Source organism: Oncorhynchus nerka, linkage group LG15 (genome assembly GCF_034236695.1).
Source record: "Oncorhynchus nerka isolate Pitt River linkage group LG15, Oner_Uvic_2.0, whole genome shotgun sequence".
In the NCBI taxonomy this organism is placed as follows: Eukaryota; Metazoa; Chordata; class Actinopteri; order Salmoniformes; family Salmonidae; genus Oncorhynchus; species Oncorhynchus nerka.
This window is the reverse complement of record NC_088410.1, coordinates 54,992,523-55,012,410: the sequence shown is the minus strand read 5'-3', so window position 1 is coordinate 55,012,410 and position 19,888 is coordinate 54,992,523. Positions and strand designations below refer to the sequence as shown.

General features: G+C 42.8%; 1 protein-coding gene across 1 annotated transcript; it reads left to right on the top strand.

The window, feature by feature from the left end:
- Positions 1–3,497: 3,497 nt before the first annotated feature.
- LOC115143656 (uncharacterized) lies at positions 3,498–19,548 on the top strand. Its single transcript, XM_029684131.2, has 14 exons — positions 3,498–3,774; positions 7,471–7,565; positions 8,173–8,242; positions 8,371–8,443; positions 8,564–8,594; positions 8,665–8,805; positions 12,713–12,844; positions 13,051–13,192; positions 13,458–13,504; positions 13,647–13,697; positions 13,836–13,933; positions 14,352–14,462; positions 14,589–14,759; positions 15,028–19,548. The coding sequence occupies exons 2-14, from the start codon at positions 7,554–7,556 to the stop codon at positions 15,182–15,184; spliced, it is 1,236 nt and encodes a 411-aa protein (XP_029539991.1). The 5' UTR covers positions 3,498–3,774; positions 7,471–7,553; the 3' UTR covers positions 15,185–19,548.
- The last annotated feature ends 340 nt before the right edge of the window (positions 19,549–19,888 follow it).

Sequence of the window (19,888 nt, the reverse complement as noted above, 5' to 3'; positions counted from 1 at the left end):
GCTCTAATGATTGGCTATAGCCCCACCATTACCGCTGAACCTCTTGGTGAAATTAGCCGTAGTTTATACCTATTCAGCTGTACAAGTGGCTAAAGGCATTCAAATTGATTCGGATTTTGTCGTGTGAAGGCCAGAAAAAATCCTTACGGACCACCCTGACATTACAACCGGGGGTGAGCAAAGGAGGGGGGATGTTTGGAACTTTGTTAGTGAGATACTATGAATCTAAAGCTTGACTGTCATTTTGAAAGTAACCCGCCAAAAATAAACCTTTTGCATTTCCATATGGGCTTTAGGAATATGACTGACAGTATACGGGGTTATCAGTGAATACCATGGTCTACGACCGCGCCAGTGCAATTAGTGGAGTTTACTCTGGCGGTCAAAAGCGGATATCACGCCAAGAGCCTACTGTTTCTGATGTTATTTTAATTTAGAAAACGATCTCCGCAAAAGCGACAGTTACAGGGGTGGTAAAAACAGCTTCATTGTCGTAACATCAGGGAAACTGGGAAGGAGCGGTACTTCAAATACAGCCATTCTGTAACATATTTCATTGAGCCTCTCCTTAATCGTCGGCCTTAACACGTTGCGGAAAGAGTTTAACTGTAGGCTATAGGAAACTCTGGGGACAGGTTGTCTGGATACCGGACATCCAATAAATTGTCAGATGCAAACAGATTATCTTTAGCAAACAATATTTCGTGAGGGCTTGCCTTGAACAAAACAAGCTGTTTACGATTTCGTTAATACTGGTGAACCGGTGTTTGAATTGTGTGGTTGCAAATATAAACAGTCCCTCGTCTCTGGTATAGCCTACATACATACACAGGTTACATTTAAAAATATATATATTTTATAGCGCTTTTCAAAGGATCTCAAAGCGCATAAAAAGTTAAACAAAACGATGGAGACAGTCTCAGTCGGTTTGGGATCAAGTTGGGGCAGTTTGGGCTGGAAAGGCAGTGTAGTTATCGTGGCGGGGGCATCGATGGGAACGCCAAGAAGAAACAACGACAGTCAGATAAAGCAGGCCCCGAGCTCTTCAACAGCCCACCACACCTGTTTCTCTGAATCGTCAGTCACTCCATTGGAGCCGCTTGTCTGGTCCTCCGTTGCCAGGAATGTATACTTTACAAAAATATAAACGCAACAATTTCAAAGATTTTATTGAGTTACACTTCATAACTCATGCCTCTTCAGACAACCCTGCAGGTGAAGAAGCCGGATGTGGAGGTCCTGGGCTACAGTTGAGGCTGGCTGGATGTTCTGCCAAAGTCTCTAAAATGGCGTTGGATGTGGCTTAAGGTAGAGAAATTAACATTTGGTTCTCTGGCAGCTCTGTTGGACATTTCTGCAGTCAGCATGCAAATAGCACACCCCCTCAACTTGAGATGAGGTGCACATGTGTAATGGTCATGCTGTTTAATCAGCTTCTTGATATGCCACACCTGTCCAGGTGGATGGATTATTTTGGCAAAGGAGAAATGCTCACTAACACGGATGTAAAGCAAGTTTGTGCACAACATTTGAGAGAAATAAGCTTTTTGTGCATATGGACTTTTTCTGGGATCTTTTATTTCAGCTCATGAAAAATGGGACCAACACTTTACATGTTGCGTTTATATCTTTGTTCAGTATAGCACCCACCGTGATGCCACGGCTGCTGAAAAGCTCATGAAAAGCCACCACATTTTGGCAGTGGATCACATAGTATAGTGATCAAACCCTAGAGCAGAGGTGGGCAATTCCAGTCCTCAAGGGCCTGATCAGCCCCAGCTAACACACCTGACTCCAATCACCTAATCATGATCTTTAGTTTAGAATACAATTTCATTAAATCAGCTGTGTTTGCTAGGGATGGAGAAAAAGTGTGACTCCAGTCTGGCCCTCAAGGACTGGAGTTGCCCACCCCTGCGCTAGAGCAACAAAAAAAACACTTAAAACATGTACAATAGCCTATTTACAGAGCTCACTGGCTAGGCAACCACTGAACTGCTTATATTAGGTCACATAACCAAGGAGCTATTGACTTTTTACATTTTGAAAAATGAATGTAAAATCTTGTTAGATGAAAATGGACTGACTAAAGGGTGTGCAATGTGTAGGCCCACTGATTGGACATTCTGAACCTTGTTTGAAGTCACCAGGTCACATGACCAAGGAGCTATTGAAATTTTACATTTTAAAAAATGCATGTAAAATCTTGTGATATGAAAATGGACAAACGAAAGGGTGTGCAATATAGAAGGGTTGTCAGTGGACATTCTGAACCTTGTTTGAGTCCAGAAGGTCATATGACCAATGAGCTATTGAAATTCAAAAATGTTAATAAATTAAAATAGTGCGAGATGTAAATTGACAAAAAATAAATGTGTGCGATGTGTGTCTTATGCCATCGGTTTAGCTAGAACCAGTTTTGAAAGTTTTAGGAGTAATGGTTAAATAGCTATTGAAATTGGAATAATTTTATTCGTCACTATGTTGACGGTCCCTAACTGCAGTTGGTGGACGTAAGGAAAACTACAGGCAAATATCGTCGAATATCCAACCCGAAACTGTCTTTACCTCGGTCTGGGTTGGCAATACTCATTATAGGAAACAGTCGGGCCGCAACTTGGACCAACAGGCAGTGGTGAAACCATTTGCACACAAAAAAATGAGAACTTAAGGAGAGCAGGGGATTCTCTCAAGTTGGATTTAATTTAATTTAATTTACCTTGAATATTTGCAGCCCATTTGTCCAGGATATTAGTCTGACAAAACCCGCTGAGTTAAACAATAAATAGTGGCTGAATGTATGCTCAAGCCGAATACTTTTTCCCTCATTGTTAGGCTGTTTGATGTGTCACATTATAATAAAACGTGTTTTAAATAGCAGCTAAATACGGTATATAGCTATAGATAGTACACTGAATAATGAAACAATCCCTAGTAAGCTAGTGTTTTGAGGGTGAACTGACGGCATTATTTCGCATTAAGACTGGTTTTACGGCCAACTTTCTGTCCAAGCTGGGAGAGAGCGCGGGGAAGGCTCATGTCATGCAGGTTCAGGTAGCCAATAGAGGACAGTTGTGTACTCTAAAAAATGATAGCTGCTATTGCGTCGAACATTTATTTTACAATCTGCAATGTTTGAATTTCCCATTTTAATTAGGCCTACTGAACAAGTAGTTCCATTATTGCCACCAGCGAGCAGTCTAAAAATGGCAGCATTGCGACACGGTGTATAGCTTCGTGAAATGTTAGGCTTAACATGAGAAAATGACGATCAAATAGGCCTACCAATAAACATGTATCAATTAGCATAAGCAAGGCCAAGCCCTGGCACCACAGAAATCCTATCATCGATTAGATAGGCATGCAGACATGCCGCAAGTTCAGAACCATGGACAGCGATCGTTACTCCGACTTTGCGGGGGTCCAGAGAAACTGTTTATGCCAGTTGTGTATGTGTGTTATTTTGGGGTTGAGCTTGATCTGTAATCTGTCTTTATCACCAGCCCTTGGAAACCATGAATACTTCCCTATTGGTGTGTGTGTTGGTGTGAGGGAACTCAGCTGGTGGGAATTCAAACAGCTGTCAGGGGAGCTTTAAAAAGCCAGGATAGGAAAAAGTGAACAAGGAGGAGGGAGAAAGAACAAGAAAGAAGAGAGAGAGAGAGATGGAAGGAGTGTGCTCAGCATCACCAGACCTACATTTGTCTGTGCTCAGTAGCTCCTGACAGACATAAAACATCCTTGGACACTCACCACGGGCCTGTCACCACACTGGTAAGAAAATAATGGTGTCCCATAATATTGTAACTACCCTAGTTTATAAGCATGGATATTGACTTTGCCACACGAGCAGTGGCGGATTTAGGTATAGGCCCAGGGCGGAATCTTGCTGGGGGCGGCAAAGGGGCGCCTGCACAAAATATTTTAGGAATGGTGACATTTGCGCAATTGGTTTTCTATTGCTCATTTGCACGTCACGTCAAGATATCATGTCACCGTGTGGGACTGTGGGTCAATTAACCTTGTCTGAGTGGGCGCCCCGATTCTAGTTTGTGAGCTAGGCAGGCTACTGCCTGGAAAGGTCTCCCACTCAGACGTACGAGATGGGGTTGGGGGCGGGGGTAGGTTGACCTCAGGTCTCCCCACTGGAAGCCCGAGGTAGGGGGAGCAGGGGAATCTATCAAATAGCGCACCTCTAACTTTGTACAGTACTAATGCAATTAGTCAAATCAGTCACACTACGAAATTCTACCAAATAAACCACAATTCATTCATAATACTGTGAATATACACTGCCGTTTAAAAGGTTGGGGTCACTTGGAAATGTTCTTGTTTTGAAAGAAAAGCACATTTTTTGTCCATTTAAAATAACATCAAAATGATCAGAAATACAGTGCAGACATTGTTAATGTTGTAAATTACTATTGTAGTTGGAAAAGGCAGGGTTTTTTATGGAATATCTACATAGGAGTTCAGAGGCCAATTATCAGCAACCATCACTCCTGTGTTCCAATGGCACATTGTGTTAGCTAAGTTTATAATTTCAAAAGGCTAATCGATCATAGGAAAACCCTTTTGCACCTACGTTAGCACAGATAGAAATTGCCAAGAAACAACGCTGTGTTCCACTCCCTTCACAGAACAGTGCAAACTGGCTCTAACCAGAATAGAAAAGGGAGTGGGGGGCCCCGGTGCACAACTGAGCAAGAGGACAAATACATTAGTGTCTAGTTTGAGAAACAGACGCCTCACAAGTCCTCAACTGGCAGCTTCATTAAATAGTACACGCAAAACACCAAACTTTAGAACGGTAGTGTATAGTTTCACAGACATATTGTTGCATTTTTTTTCTGGTTTGTATCAAATCCTTAAGAATAATATAAAACCAGTCTGCACACCACCAAGGTGAATTGGTTTAGTCTTGACTCTTGGTTGACAGTGTTGTATATATTTTTAAAATATTTTAAATGTTATGATTATTTATTTGTGTTGTTCCAAATGTCTGAATAGAAATGACAGTTGGAGGGAGCGCTGAAGGGGGGTTTCGCCCAAGGAGCCATACAAGAGAACCGCTACTGCACACGAGCATGCTTTTGTGGCACAGTCAATGGCGTGCTGGGCTTCGGGACAGAAGGTTGACTGTTTGATCCGCACTCCCTGCCCGTTTCATTATATTGGTCAGAGTGGGACAGTAACTCGCACGCACGACAGTAGGTGTTCTTAGCCGGTGAGCGCGTGCCTGTAATAAGACGACGAGGCATGGGCTAGCGCGAGGACTCGCTCTTTGAAAGGAGGATGTTGGAAAGTAATGAAACAGGCAGTGAGTGCGGCTCAAACCCTCAACCTTCTGGCCAGAAGCCCAGCACGCCATCAACTGTGCCACAAAAGCATGCTCATGTGGCAGAGTTGATATCCGTGGCTATAAACCAGGGTCGCTACATTATAATTTAAAATGGCTGTGCAACTGTTTTGGCAGTTTAGTAGATTGCATTGAGACATCAAACACGGTTTCAAAATATTGAAAATAAAAAGTATTTATTCAAGTTTTTAAGTCTTGAATAATTTTTGTGTCTAAATTACGGAATGTCTGCAGGCCCATTGGCTGAATTTCGCCACCACCACAGCGCTCGATAACTAAATATGGATGTTTCCCTTTTGTTATAACTATAAGATGTACTTCTATAGTAAATAGAGGCAAAAATAAAAGTTGACTTCATTGTTTAACTATGCTGCCTTTTTTAAAGAACCATTTGAGAGAGCTGAGAACAGTTAGGGGAGAGCATCAGCTTCATAGTGAAACAGTGACTGGTCTATAGAATGAGTGGTTTCAAATGACAAACAACTCTACGCAGGGAGATAGTCAACATGTCAGAGACATCTAAAGACAGCGAGATAGCCTCAGGTTTTACAGTATGCAACTGCTGTACTTTCATGTTACTGTCCAGTCCTCTGTTAAACATCTTGATAGTAACACTTGTACGTGTTTTCTTTCTGGAGTTTGTCGGTGATATTGTTAGTATCAGATGTGTGGGTGTTTCCTGAAGCAAGCCGGTTGTTCCTTTTTAATCCTCAGGTTAAACTCATGTAGTTAAAACCTCTTGAGTGTAGGGGGCAGTATTTTGATGTTTGGATGAAAAACGTACCCAAATGAAACTTCCTATTTCTCAGGCCCAGAAACTAGAGTATGCATTAAATTGTCAGATTAGGATAGAAAATACTCCAAAACTGTCAAAAATATTGTCTGTGAGTATAACAGAACTGATATTGCATTTGAAAACCAGAGGAAAATCCAACCCAGAGGTGTAGATTTTCCTGAAAGCTCTCTGTTCCATTGCCTGCCTTCGCTCCATTTAAAGGGATATCAACCAGATTCCTTTTCCTATGGCTTCCCCATGGTGTGAACAGTCTTTAGACATAGTTTCAGGCTTTTATTTTGAAAAATGAGCGAGAAAGATCACATCGCGTCATTGTATGGCTGGGTGCCAGCAGCGTTTTGCATGAGCAACAGCTTGGAGCAGACATTTCTCTCTCTCTTATTGAAGAAGCTACAGTCCCGGTTGAAATATTATCTTTTTTATATTGTAAAAAGAACCCGAGGATTGATTATAAAAAAATGTTTGACATGTTTCTACGAACTTTACGGATACTATTTGGAATTTTAGTCTGCGATGTCGTGACCGCTCGAGCCTGTGGAATTCTGAACATAATGGAGGTATTTTGGATATAGAAATAATCTTTATGGAACAAAAGGAACATTTATTGTGTAACTGGGAGTCTCGTGAGTGCAAACATCCGAAGATCATCAAATGTAAGCGATTCATTTTATTGCTTTTCTGACTTTCGTGACCAATCTACTTTGCTGCTAGCTGTTTGTAATGTTTTGTCTACTGCGAGAGATGTCCTTACATAAACACTTGGTATGCTTTCGCCGAAAAGCTTTTTTGAAATCTGACACGCCAGGTGGATTAACAACAAGCTAAGCTGTGTTTTGCTATATTGCACTTGTGATTTCATGTAAATTAAATATTTTTAGTAATTTAATTTGATTTTGGTGCTCTGCAATTCAGCGGATGTTGACGAAAATGATCCCGCTAACGGAATGGGTGCATCAAGTGGTTTTAATCATTGTCCGTTTTCTCTCCTCTCCTCCTCTGTGTTCAGACACTCCTTAACTCCAGCATATATTTGTTTATAGCTAGTGTATATATATATATCCTTCTCTCTCTGTCCTCCTCCATTATGCTCCTCTGTGTCCCTGTTTCACCCCTGGTACTGTGCTTTGTCACCGCTTCCTGTGAGACGAGTGAGGCCTCTCATTTTAGAATTCAATGTTAAACTGTGACCTGGTTCAGGGTCAGTGTTAGTATCCCTGTGGACATGGTGAGAATGAATTGCAGGTGATCCTTTCCTTGAAAATGGGATGTCTGCCATCTTAATATACTTGATTCTCTCTCTCTCACTCTCTCTCAGCAGTGAGGAAGGTGGGAAGTTGTATTTTTCGTAGGGCTGGTACTGTACTCACCCTCCATACCACTCTGCCCAACACTGGGACCATGAGTGCACAGGTAAGAAGGATAACTTCTCTCTTTATTTGATAATTCTTTAAAGGGGGATTGCAGTTAGAAACTTGATTTTCTGTTTTGTTTAATGATATTTCCACACTATGACATCAAAATAAGAGTCTGAAATTGTGGAAATTGATGACAATGACCGCTTTGTGTAAGAGCTGTTTGAAGAAAATGGCTGGAATTTCAGCCTGTTTATGTGAGATGGAACTTTTGGCCCACATCATGAAGTCACAATGTGATCTGATTTATACTTATAACTGTTCATGTGGGTAATGGGGTGGGCTCTTGAACATCCTATCAGCCAATCAGGGCTGTGTATGTAAATATATTCAAATGTGTTTCCTAAAGCCCACATGATCAGACTGAGCATTTCAAAGGGCCAAAGAAGGCTCAGGGAAATAAATTATTAAACATATATTTTTGAGTTATTTTTATTAAATAAACACACAGTGATCTATTAGACATGTAGTGATGATTTAAAAATAACATTACAAAGACTCCATTGGGGCTTTAACCAGGCAAGTCTTTTGAGAACTTGTTCTCATCAATAACAACAGCCTGGCCAAGAGCTTGTTGACGGATTTGTGTGTTGTCCCTCTCCCAGCCCCCTGCTAAGGAGGCCGCTCCCTGTGAGTATGCTGGCATACTAGGGGACAGCTCGGAGTCTGACCAAGGTAAGGAATCCGATTGGCTGCCTGAGCTGCAGTGTTACCGGCAACAGGACGTGGCTGCTCTTCCATTTTCTCTCTCTGTTGTTCTATGCTAGCAAAGCTGTGAACACCCTGTCCTCTCTTCTCCTCAGAGCCCAGTCCAGAGGACCAGCTGGCTGCCTCCTGGGAGAACCTTCCTATACTGGAAAGACTGGGCCTCAGCATGTCAGTTTATACTCAGACACACTTTTAACACTTTTTCGATATTCACAACCTCACCATTATCTTCCCCTTTTCTTTCCATTTCCTCAATCCCATCTCTCTCCCATGCTTTCCTGCCCTTAGTGGTACAGAGATGACTGAAGAGGAGCTAGAGGTGAGAATTATTTGTGATTAGTGCACTATTTGTGACATACACACCACACACACTGTTCTGTCCCCTATAGAGTGCATTTACCCAGCTGGCTCTGGCGTTCCGTTGTAACCAGTACACCCTGGCCCAGAGACTGCAGGCTGAGGAACACGACAGAACCGTGGCCCAGGAGAACCTCAACCTGGAACTGGAGAGTGCCAGAGACACTCTGCGGGTAGGTATGTGTGCATAGCCACGGAAAGTAGTTTTGGGGTTGGGGGGTGTTGCACCAACTTACAACTTACAGTAGTGAGCGCATACATTTTCAGACTTTTTGGTATTGGTCCCCTATGGGATCAAACCCGCAACCCTAGCTTTGCAAGTGCCATGCTTTACCAACTCAGCCACACCATCACAAACCACTTGATGTCTCCATGTACTCAATTACTGTATTGTCCATTGTTCTTCTTCAAGGTGATGGAAAGTCTACAGGTATAAACTAGATGACCAGCCTATGTACAAAGTGGTTTGTAAAGATGGTAAATTAATACTGTACAAAAAGTGGTTGTATTCCATGTTATTTGATCAAGAAGAAAAATATATATTTGATGTTTGAGGTCTTTTCCCATAACTTTGCACCTTTTTATGTAAATGTTTGAGGACAAAGTTTTGTTCTTTCTGGATTCCATTAGAATGAGGATTGCAGAGAAAGGGACAGGGCAACAACTCTTACTTTTTCTTGCCACTGTAGTTTGAATTGTATGTTGGTCATAAAATTTGATCTGACCTTCATCTAGTTCAGAACAATAGACACACATAGTGAGCTTAAACTAATAACACACAAATTATTGTATTTAAAAAATATAAAAAATAAATGGAATACATCATTTAAACATTCATAGTGTAGGTTGGAAAAAGTATGTCAACACCTAGGTTAATGACTTCTCCAAAAGCTAATTGGAGTCAGCTACCCTGGAGTCCAATCGATGAGATTGGAGATGTTGGTTAGATCTGTCTTATAAAAAACACTCCCAAAATTTAAGTTTGCTATTCACAAGAAGCATTGCCTGATGTGAACCATGCCTCAACAAAAGAGATCTCAGAAGACCTAAGATTAAGAACTGTTGACTTGCATAAAGCTGGAAAGTGTTACAAAAGTATTTCTAAAAGCCTTGATGTTCATCAATCCACGGTAAGACAAATTGTCTATAAATGGAGATAGTTCAGTACTGTTGCTACTCTCACTAGGAGTGGCCATCCTGCAAAGATGACTGCAAGAGCACAGCGCAGAATGCTCAATGAGGGTAAGAAGTGTCAGCTAAAGACTTACAGATATCTCTGGAACATTCTAACATCTCTGTTGACGAGTCTACGATTCGTAAAACACTAAACAAGAAAGGTGTTCATGGGAGGCCACCACGGAAGAAGACACTGCTGTCCAAACAAAACATTGCTGCACGTCTGAAGTTTGCAAAAGTGCACCTGGATGTTTCACAGCGCTACTGACAAAATATTCTGTGGACAGATGAAACTACAGTTGAGTTGTTTGGAAGGAACACGCAACACTATGTGTGGAGAAAAAAAAGGTACAGCACGCCAATATCAAACCTCATCCCAACTGTAAAGTATGGTTTGGGGATGCTTTGCTGCCTCATGGCCTGGACAGCTTGCTATCATCGACGTAAAAGTGAATTCCCAAGTATATCAAGACAGCCTAACGTTCTGCAAAACGTCTGTCCGCCAATTGAAGCTCAACAGAAGTTGGGTGATGCAACAGGACAACGACCCAAAACAAGTAAATCAACAACAGAAGAAAATACGCCTTCTGGAATGGCCCAGTCAGTCATGACCTCAACCCGATTGAGATGCTGTGGCATGACCTCGAGAGCAGTTGACATCCCAAGAATATTGCTGAACTGAAAGTTTTGTAAAAAGGAATGGTCCAAAATTCCTCCTGACCGTTGTGCAGGTCTGGTCCGCAACTACAGAAAACGTTTGGTTGAGGTTATTGCTGCGAAAGGAGGGACAACCAGTTATTAAATCCAAGGGTTCACATACTTTTCCCACCCTGCACTGTGAATGTTTACACGGTGTGTTCAATAAAGACATGAAAACATAGTTGTTTGTGTGTAATTATTTTAAGCAGACTGTGTTTGTCTATTGTTGTGACCTAAATGAAGATCAGATCAAATTTTATGACCAATTTATGCAGAAATCCAGGTATTTCCAAAGGGTTCACATACTTTTTCTTGTCACTGTATTGAACGCTGCAAGATTCTGTTCTTAATTATACAACTACCTTTTTTGCCAAAGCTGTGATGCTGCAAAAAAATGTTGGCCCTCGCTACAGACATCTACATCGGTCCGTTAGTATAAGATTTAAAAATATATACACAACCAGATTTTGGACACACTTACTCATTCAAGGGTTTTTCTTTATTTTTACTATTTTCTACATGTAGAATAATAGTGAAGACATCAAAACTATGAAATAACACATATGGAATCATGTAGTAACCAAAAAAGTGTTAAACAAATCAAAATATATTTCATATTTTAGATTCTTCAAAGTAGCCACCCTTTGCCTTGATGACAGCTTTGTACACTCTTGGCATTCTCTCAACCAGCTTCACCCGGAATGCTTTTCCAACAGTCTTGAAGGAGTTCCCACATATGCTGAAGACTATGCATGCTGCTTTTCCTTCACTCTGCGGTCCAACTCATCCCAAACCATCTCAAGTGGGTTGAGGTCGGGTGATTGTGGAGGCCAGGTCATCTGATTCAGCACTCCATCACTCTCCTTCTTTGTCAAATAGCCCTTACACAGCCTGAAGGTATATTGGGTCATTGTCCTGTTGAAAAACAAACGATTAGTCCCACTAAGCACAAACCAGATGGGATGGCGTATCGCAGCAGAATGCTGTGGTAGCCATGCTGGTTAAGTGTGCCTTGAATTGTAAATAAATCAGACATTGTCACCAGCAAAGCACCCCCACACCATCACACCTCCTCCTCCAGGCTTCACTGTGGGAACCACACATGTGGAGATAATCCGTTCACCTACTCTGCATCTCACAAAGACACAGCGGTTGGAACCAAAAATCTCTAATTTCGACTCATCAGGCCATAGGACAGATTTCCACCTGTCTAATGTCTATTGCCCGTGTTTCTTGACCCAAGCAAGTCTCTTCTTATTATTATTGGTGTTCTTTAGTAGTGGTTTCTTTACAGCAAATTGACCATTAAGGCCTGATTCACGCAGACTCTTCTGAACAATTGATGTTGAGATGTGTCTGTTACTTGAACTCTGAAGCATTTATTTTGGCTGCAATTTCTGAGGCTGGTAACTCTAGTGAACTTATCCTTTGCAGCAGAGGTAACTTTGGGTCTTCCTTTCCTGTGGGGGTTCCCATGAGAGCTAGTTTCATCATAGCGCTTGATGGTTTTCGCGTTCTTAACATTTTCCAGATTTGATTGACCTTCACGTCTTAAAGTAATAATGGACTGTCATTTCTCTTTGCTTATTTGAGCTCTTTTTGCCATAATATGGTCTTAGCCCTATTTGGTAAAATACCATCTTCTGTATGCCACCCCAACCTTGTCACAACACAACTGATTGGCTCAAACGCATTAAGAAGGAAAGAAATTCCACAAAGGAACTTTTAACAAGGTGCACCTGTCAATTGAAATGCATTCCAGGTGACTGACTACCTCATGAAGCTAGTTGTTAGAATGTCAAGTGAGTGCAAAGCTGTCATCAAGGCAAACTACATGATTCCATAGGTGTTATTTGATAGTTTTGATGTCTTCGCCGTTATTCTACTATGTAGAAAATAGTAAATATAAAGAAAAACTTTTGAATGAGTAGGTGTGTCCAAACTTTTGACTGGTACTGTATATATTTGTATTCATGTTTTTTTTCTTCCGATTTTTCAGGGGGTGCTGCAGTACCATAAGCACAAACTATTTCCCAAGTCTGTAAATGTGTGCACTCGTGTTTGACCTGGCTGCTTGACTCTTGTACAATAGTTGAAGGTCTGATAAACATCTGCTTACCTCTCTCATTCTCCTTTAATCCTCCCTTCCCTTCATCTCCTCCCTCACTCCTCTCCTTCATCCCTCTTTCCCTACCTCTCTCCCAGTCTCTGAGAGGTAGGTGTGTAGACGCTGAGCGGTCAGAGATGCTGAGTTGTATCGAGGCCAGTCTAGGCACAGTGCTGGACGGCGTGAGTGACATCATCACTGCTGCTGAGATGCTGGGGGTCGTGCACCAGGTGAGGCAGTGATGTCATCACGACAGCGACACTGTCTGGCTCCCTAGGCTTGCTCTTTTGGGGTATAAATCCAGGTTTTGGTTAGTGCTCTGTGAAAAAAACTTTGCATAAAAGTGTTATACAAATACTTGGATTGATTGATTGATTGATTGGTTAAGTGATTGATTCTTTGGTTGGTTGATTTATCAATGTCTCTGCTGGGTCAGGAAGCACGTGTTTGTTGTTCTGTGGAAATTATGGAGGTTCATGTGGAACACCTGAAGCGTCAACATGCTGTGGAGAGCGCTGAGCTGCTGGAGACCAGAAAGCGGCTCCACCGCAGCCGGGGCAGGAATCACAGTGACTCAGGCAAGTGCTGCCCCTCTGTGGCACGGAGGAACTATGACACAAGCAACAGGAAATTGATTTGGGGGGTTGGGGGTTACTTTGTTGTGGACTTGTGAAAGTACATTTAAGCACACTGCACTCTTTTCTGAATCAATCTATTATATGAAGTATTGATACTTCGTATATGATTATCATAATAGGGAACAGTTTCATCAAACTGTTCAGTGTAACAAGATAGTTCACACATGGAAAGGCTGTGTTCTGACTGATGGCTTTCTCAATACAGAGGAAGGAGACGTCAGGAATCGGTTTGTCAGACGAGACTCCCTACAGGTAACCGACACTTCACGTCAATGTCTTGTTCTGTCCTGTCTTCTCATTTTCTGCCCTCAAATATCTCCGTTAAATTAAGGAAAGTAGAAGTTTTTCAAATGTTTCACTCATTTTTCTCTCCTTCTTTCCCCGTCTTTCTTAGACCCTCACTCGGCGACGAGTCAGCGTAACACTAATCCCAACGGGGTCCCAGGTTAGAAATGGTGACACTATAAGACTTATTCCCATTGTCTCCCTGTGACCAACTCTTATTCTGTGCTGTCCTCTCTTTTCTTCCTCCTCTTCCAACTCCTCTCATCTCCACTTCCCCCCCTCGTTTTCCCTACCTTAGCTCAGCGACCTAGAAACCAAGTTCCAGGAGGGTTGCAGGGCTGATGCTGACACTGACAGCCTGGGGCCAGAAGTAGGCAGTGTGAACCAAGCCAGCAGGTACAGTAAAACATGCCCTGTCATGACCGTCATCTGCACAGTCGGTCGTCACTAGATGGCCATGCTAGTCACTAGTCAAAGTGGAGGCGAGCCTTGGCTTTCATAAGCATGTGCACCACACAGGCTTAGACGCAAGTGCACGGACTGCAGTATAAACCCATGACGACTAACTGCTGATAACTAATAACTGCTGTAGGGAACACATTGTGTGTGCATGGTGTCTGCTGATCTTGTGGATTGTCAATGTTCTGCGCCTTGTGTTCACAGCATCAGAATTATGTTGACCTCTGCAACGGCAGCATTGTTTCTTGTGTATTACATTCCATTACCTTGTGAGGACTTTAGTCTTCTTAAACACAAAGTAAATGTGGATCTAAATGATGGAAGTGGAAATGTAACTGTTTCCCTCCATTTAAAGACCCCCTGAGATGATGTCCCCACTGGCAATCCCATCCCCCCACTCCACCCTCCTCATTACACAGAGCTCCCATAGCCTGGAGGACGAGAGCGAGAGAGCCCCTCACACCAGGTAGCCCCTACCTCATCAACTGGTTCACCATTATCTCACTGAGATTGGAGTTAGGACCTGAGCAAGGGTCAGGTGTGGCTGATGCAGGGCTTTGTGGCTGCCTGTGTCTGTGTCCGTGTGTGTCAGTTCCCTGCAGATGACGCTGCGTCACAGGCGGAGGTCTGCCGTCCTGGAGCGTGAGGCCGAAGCTGAGGGGTCAGGGGTGGAGTCAGCAACGGGGTCAAGAGCAGGGTCAATAGTTGGCACAGCCGAGCCCAGTGAGCTCTCTATGGCCGAATCGGTATTCACCTCAGAGCCGTGAGTATTAAGATGACTTAACGTTATTAAGTTGCTATTAAATCGTACTATGATTACTTACAACTTCATATTCGTAATCTGATATAGCAGATGGTCGTCATTATCGAGCCATGCTAGAAAGTGTGTACACTGAAGGCAATAGGGACACAGCCAGGGGTGCCCTGTAAACAAACATGCAACTGTGGGACAATGATGAGGTAGACATACATCTGGCCATAGCATGTACATTGGCTGAGGTCATGATTTGAATCTGCTCATTTTTCTCCAGGCGAGTGGTTCTGGCAGAGCAGAATCCCCGAGCTTCCTGGCTGTCTTACTGTCTCTGGGTCCTGGTGGTACTGCTCCTCTTGGCTCTCTCTTTCTTCATCTTGCTGGGGTTCCTACTCTGGGGCCTGAGGGTTCCTCACCACAGCCCTAGCTTCTGACATCTCACTTCTGCAGCACTGTCTCAGCTCGACACCACAGAGTTCTGGGTTCCACAATCTGTGTTCTAAGATATGACTTCTGTACCACGGTTCTGAGCTACCCACCGCCTCCATGGACTGGGCCCACACTACCTGCGATAATATGTTGAACAAATTGCTTGCACTCTACCTGTAATATGATGGATGTAATATGTTCTATGATATCTGTGCATATTATTTGTGTTGTCAGCTGTGCATGACAAATTACATGAAATGAACCAAATGGATTTTTGTATCTGTGTTTAAAATCCAAATCAAATTGTATTGGTCACATGCTTTGTAAACAGCAGATGTGGACTAACAGTGAAATGCTTACTTATAGGTCCTTCCCAACAATGCAGAGAGAAAGGAAATAGAGAAATAATAGACAAGCCAAGCAGGAAATAATACATACAATAGATACGATAACTTGGCTATATACAAGGGTACCAGTAACGAGTCGATGTGCAGGTGTACAAGGTAATTGATGTAATATGTACATGTAAGTAGGAATACAGTGACAGATAGTGAACAGTAGCAGAAGCGTATGTGATGTGTCAAAGTGAGTGCAAAAAGGGTCAATGCAGATAGTCTGGGTAGCTATTTGGTTAACTATTGAACTATTTAGCAGTCTTATGGCTTGGAGGTAGAAGCTGTTCAGGGTCCAGTTGGATCCAGACTTGGTGCATCGATACTGTTGCTGTGCGGTAGCAGAGAGAACTATCTATGACTTGGCTGGCCGGAGTCTTTGACAGTTTTTAGGGCCATCTTCTGCCACCGCCAGATCTAGATGTCCTGGATGGCAGGGAGCTAGTCCCCAGTTATGTAATGGGCCGTACACACTTCCTTCTGTAACACCTTGCGGTCGGGTGCCAAGCAGTTGCCATACCAAGCGGTGATGCAGCCGGTCAAAAATGCTTGCGATGGTGCAGCTGTAGAGCTTTTTGAGGATCTGAAGGCCCATGCCAATTCTTTTCAGCCTCCTGAGGGGGAAGAGGTGTTGTGCCCTCTTCACGACTGTGTTGGTGTCTTTGGATCACGATAGATCCTTAGTGATGTGGACACTGAGGAACTTGGCACGTCCTGTGCTGTCCAGACTCAAACGGTCAAGCTCGTATCAAACTCTTTATTTGTCTTTGGGGTGGGCCCAAGGCACCATCAGCAGAGCTGGGGCACGTTGGAAAATATGGCCAGACAAAAGTGCAGAGCCTTTGTTTCTGCAATATGCACCAGCCGGTGCGACAGGGATGAGTGAATGAAAACTCTTTGTCTTTTGCTTATTATGTTTCCCACATTCCAAATCAGTGTCTGAATATTAAAGCAGTGCGCACATTGTTACGGGTCCTGTTTTCTCTCTCAAATGACACTGGAATACTCAGTGTCTCCCTAAGTCCAGATGCTCATGTTATTCTGATGACCGTCAGAGATAGACAAAGCTTCACGCTGGTTGACCCTGGCTATTATCGCTAAATAGTAGGAATGATGACAGCTTTGCACATGCTAGGTATTCTCTCAACCAGCTTCATGATGTAGTCACCTGGAAATCATTTCAAATAACAGGTGTGCCTTGTTAAAAGTTTAATTTGTGGAATTTCTTTCCTTAATGCATTTGAGCCAATCAGTTGTTTTGTGACAAGGTAGGGTTGGTATACAGAAGATATCCCTATTTGGTAAAAGACCAAGTCCATATTATGGCATAAACAGCTCAAATAAGCAAAGAGAAAGGACAATCCATCATTACTTTAAGACATGATGGTCAGTCAAGCCGGAAAATTTCAAGAACTTTGAAAGTTTCTTCAAGTGCAATCGCAAACACCATCAAGCACTATGATGAAACTGGATCTCATGAGGACCGCCACAGGAAAGGAAGACACAGAGTTACCTCTGCTGCAGAGGAGAAGTTCATTAGTTACCAGCCTCAGAAATCTGCAATGAACTGCACCTCTGATTGCAGCCCAAATAAATGCTTCACAGAATTCAAGTAACAAACATCTCAACATCAACTGTTCAGAGGAGACTGTGTGAATCAGGCCTTAATGGTGAAATTGCTGCAAAGAAACCACTACTAAAGGACACCAATAAGAAGAAGAGACTTGCTTGGGCCAAGAAACACGCGCAATGGACATTAGACCGGTGGAAATCTGTCCTTTGGTCTGATGAATCCAACCGCTGTGTCTTTGTGAGACGCAGAGTAGATGAACGGATGATCTCCGCATGTGTGGTTCCCACAGTGAAGCATGGAGGAGGAGGTGTGGGGGTGCTTTGCTGGTGACACTGCCTGTGATTTATTTAGAATTTCAAGGCACACTTTACCAGCATGGCTACCACAGAATTCTGCAGTGATATGCCATCCCATCTCGTTAGTGCTTAGTGGGCCTATCATTTGTTTTTCAATAGGACAATGACCCAAAACACACCTCCAGGCTGTGTAAGGGCTATTTGACCAAGGAGGAGAGTGATGGAGTGCTGCATCAGATGACCTGGCCTCCACAATCATCTGACCTCAACCCAATTGACATGGTTTGGGATGAGTTGGACCGCAGAGTGAGGGAAAAGCATCATGCATAGTCCTCAGCATATGTGGGAACTCCTTCAAGACGGTTAGAAAAGCATTCCAGGTGACTACCTCATGAAGCTGGTTGAGAGAATGCCAAGAGTGTGCAAAGCTGCCATCAAGGCAAAGGGTGGCTACTTTGAAGAATCTAAAATATGTTTTGATTTGTTTAACACTTTTTTGGTTACTACATGATTCCGTATGTGTTATTTCATAGTTTTGACGTCTCAGTATTATTCTACACTGTAGAAAATAGTAAAAATAAAGAAAAACGCTTGAATGAGTAGGTGTGTCCAAACTTTTGACTGGTACTGTTATACATACATAATGTTTCACTCTTATATTAGTATGTACTTGAAAATACAGAGTGTTTCACAACATTAAGACATCTTCATAAAATGTTTTTATTAATACAAGTGTCTATCATTGTTCTTTCACTTTGAGAATGTAGAGCAGGTTGTGCAGATAGGTGTGAATACAAATTGAATCCCATTTTACATTTAATAATAAGGCAGCAACATGTGAAAACGGCAAGGGGTGTGTAGACTTTCACTAGGCACTGTATATACTTGTTTTTTCCATAACAAACATATAGGACCGTTAAGAGCAGACAATTCTCATCGCCACACAAACCAAACCTCTTCAACCCTCCCTTAACCCTCCTTGTTAACCGCTCCCTATATGGAGATAATATAGGATCACATATCTAATATATATGATTACTGGACCATGAGCCGTATCCTCTGAAACCCCACCACCTCTCTCAGCCACAACGACTGACATGCATACATATATAGAATATTAGTTACAGAAGACGCTATGCAGGCTCTCTCACCCAACCCCTGCACACCTAACCACGGTCTCCTGAAAATGTTATGTCCACTCCAGTGAGTTCGTAAGATCATGTTGATTCTGGCACTGCAGCTCATGGTCTTTATGCAGTAAAGCAGGAAATCTAACAATGATACGATCCCTGCTAATAGCACCATGGTGAGCGCATCACTTACTGCATTAGCTGGTTGGCTGTGTCGCTAATCTGCTAAGTGTGGCTATCAATATCCTGGCAGCCATTGAATGACAAAAGGTCCAGTGCTGTATCCAGTGCATCCAGCCACTGCTGCTGAAATTAGGCTAAATTAAGTCAGAGGGCATCTAAGACTAACCTAGCGCCGCCTTCTTTCCGGAAGAGCAGGGACATTCTGAGGCTGCTAAAACCTCAATTGAACTATATCCAAAGCTGACTTCTAATTTAACATTGACATTTTGTGCCTAACCATATCCTGTTTTGACCATTGTCCTAAGAATAGTGGGTTGGGATGACTTTAATATTTTCACTCCCTATTAGTGCTGCACACATTGGTATTTGAAACGCAAATGGGAGTGGCCAGCACCCCGCAATCTCCCAATTCGAACCCTGAACCTAGGGTAGATGTATGTGTCATGGATGAAACATGTTAGAGAATGCAGTTGCAGTCACAGTATGCATGCATATGTCCTGTACCGAATTAATACCCCTCCTTTGATGCCCTTTGTCTGTCATTGTCATGTCTGCCCCCGCTCCCCCTCTGGTGCACGAGACCGCCAGGCCACTCAACATTATGCAAACCTGTCACCATCATTACGCACATCAACGCTACGCCGGACTAACCTGGACTCCATCACGTTATTAATGACCTCCCCTATATCTGTCACTTCCTCTGTTTCTTTCCCGAGTCAGCATTAATGTCGTTATGTGTTCCTTGTCCAAACGCTGTTTGTTTTTTGTTTCTTGTTTGTTTATTCATTAAATATTCACTCCCTTCACTTGCTTCTCGTCTCCCAGCGTCTTTCCTTACAGTCATCATCATTGTGGTGAGGAAATTCACATTGATTGAATGTATGTACATGAGAAATATGTTAGGCACAAGTCTACATGCACCTAGTATGGTATACTAAGGTAGAGATAATCATATGTCTCATATGGAGAGGATGTGACCGCTCCCACTGCAGAAGTAACTAACCGTATACAAGGTACACAGCAGCAGTGGATGGTGAGCTAATAGAGAAAGTACTAGCACCCTCTATTCATCAGTTACAGGGCTGCACTGCTCCTAAGCTCTTCTTCATCAGGCTTTAGTTTACTGTGTCCAGTG

Coding starts and splice junctions, on each gene's coding strand:
- LOC115143656 (XM_029684131.2), top strand. Junction 8,243..8,370: donor CAGCTCGGAGTCTGACCAAG/GTAAGGAATCCG, acceptor TCTTCTCCTCAG/AGCCCAGTCCAGAGGACCAG. Junction 13,934..14,351: donor AGTGTGAACCAAGCCAGCAG/GTACAGTAAAAC, acceptor CTCCATTTAAAG/ACCCCCTGAGATGATGTCCC.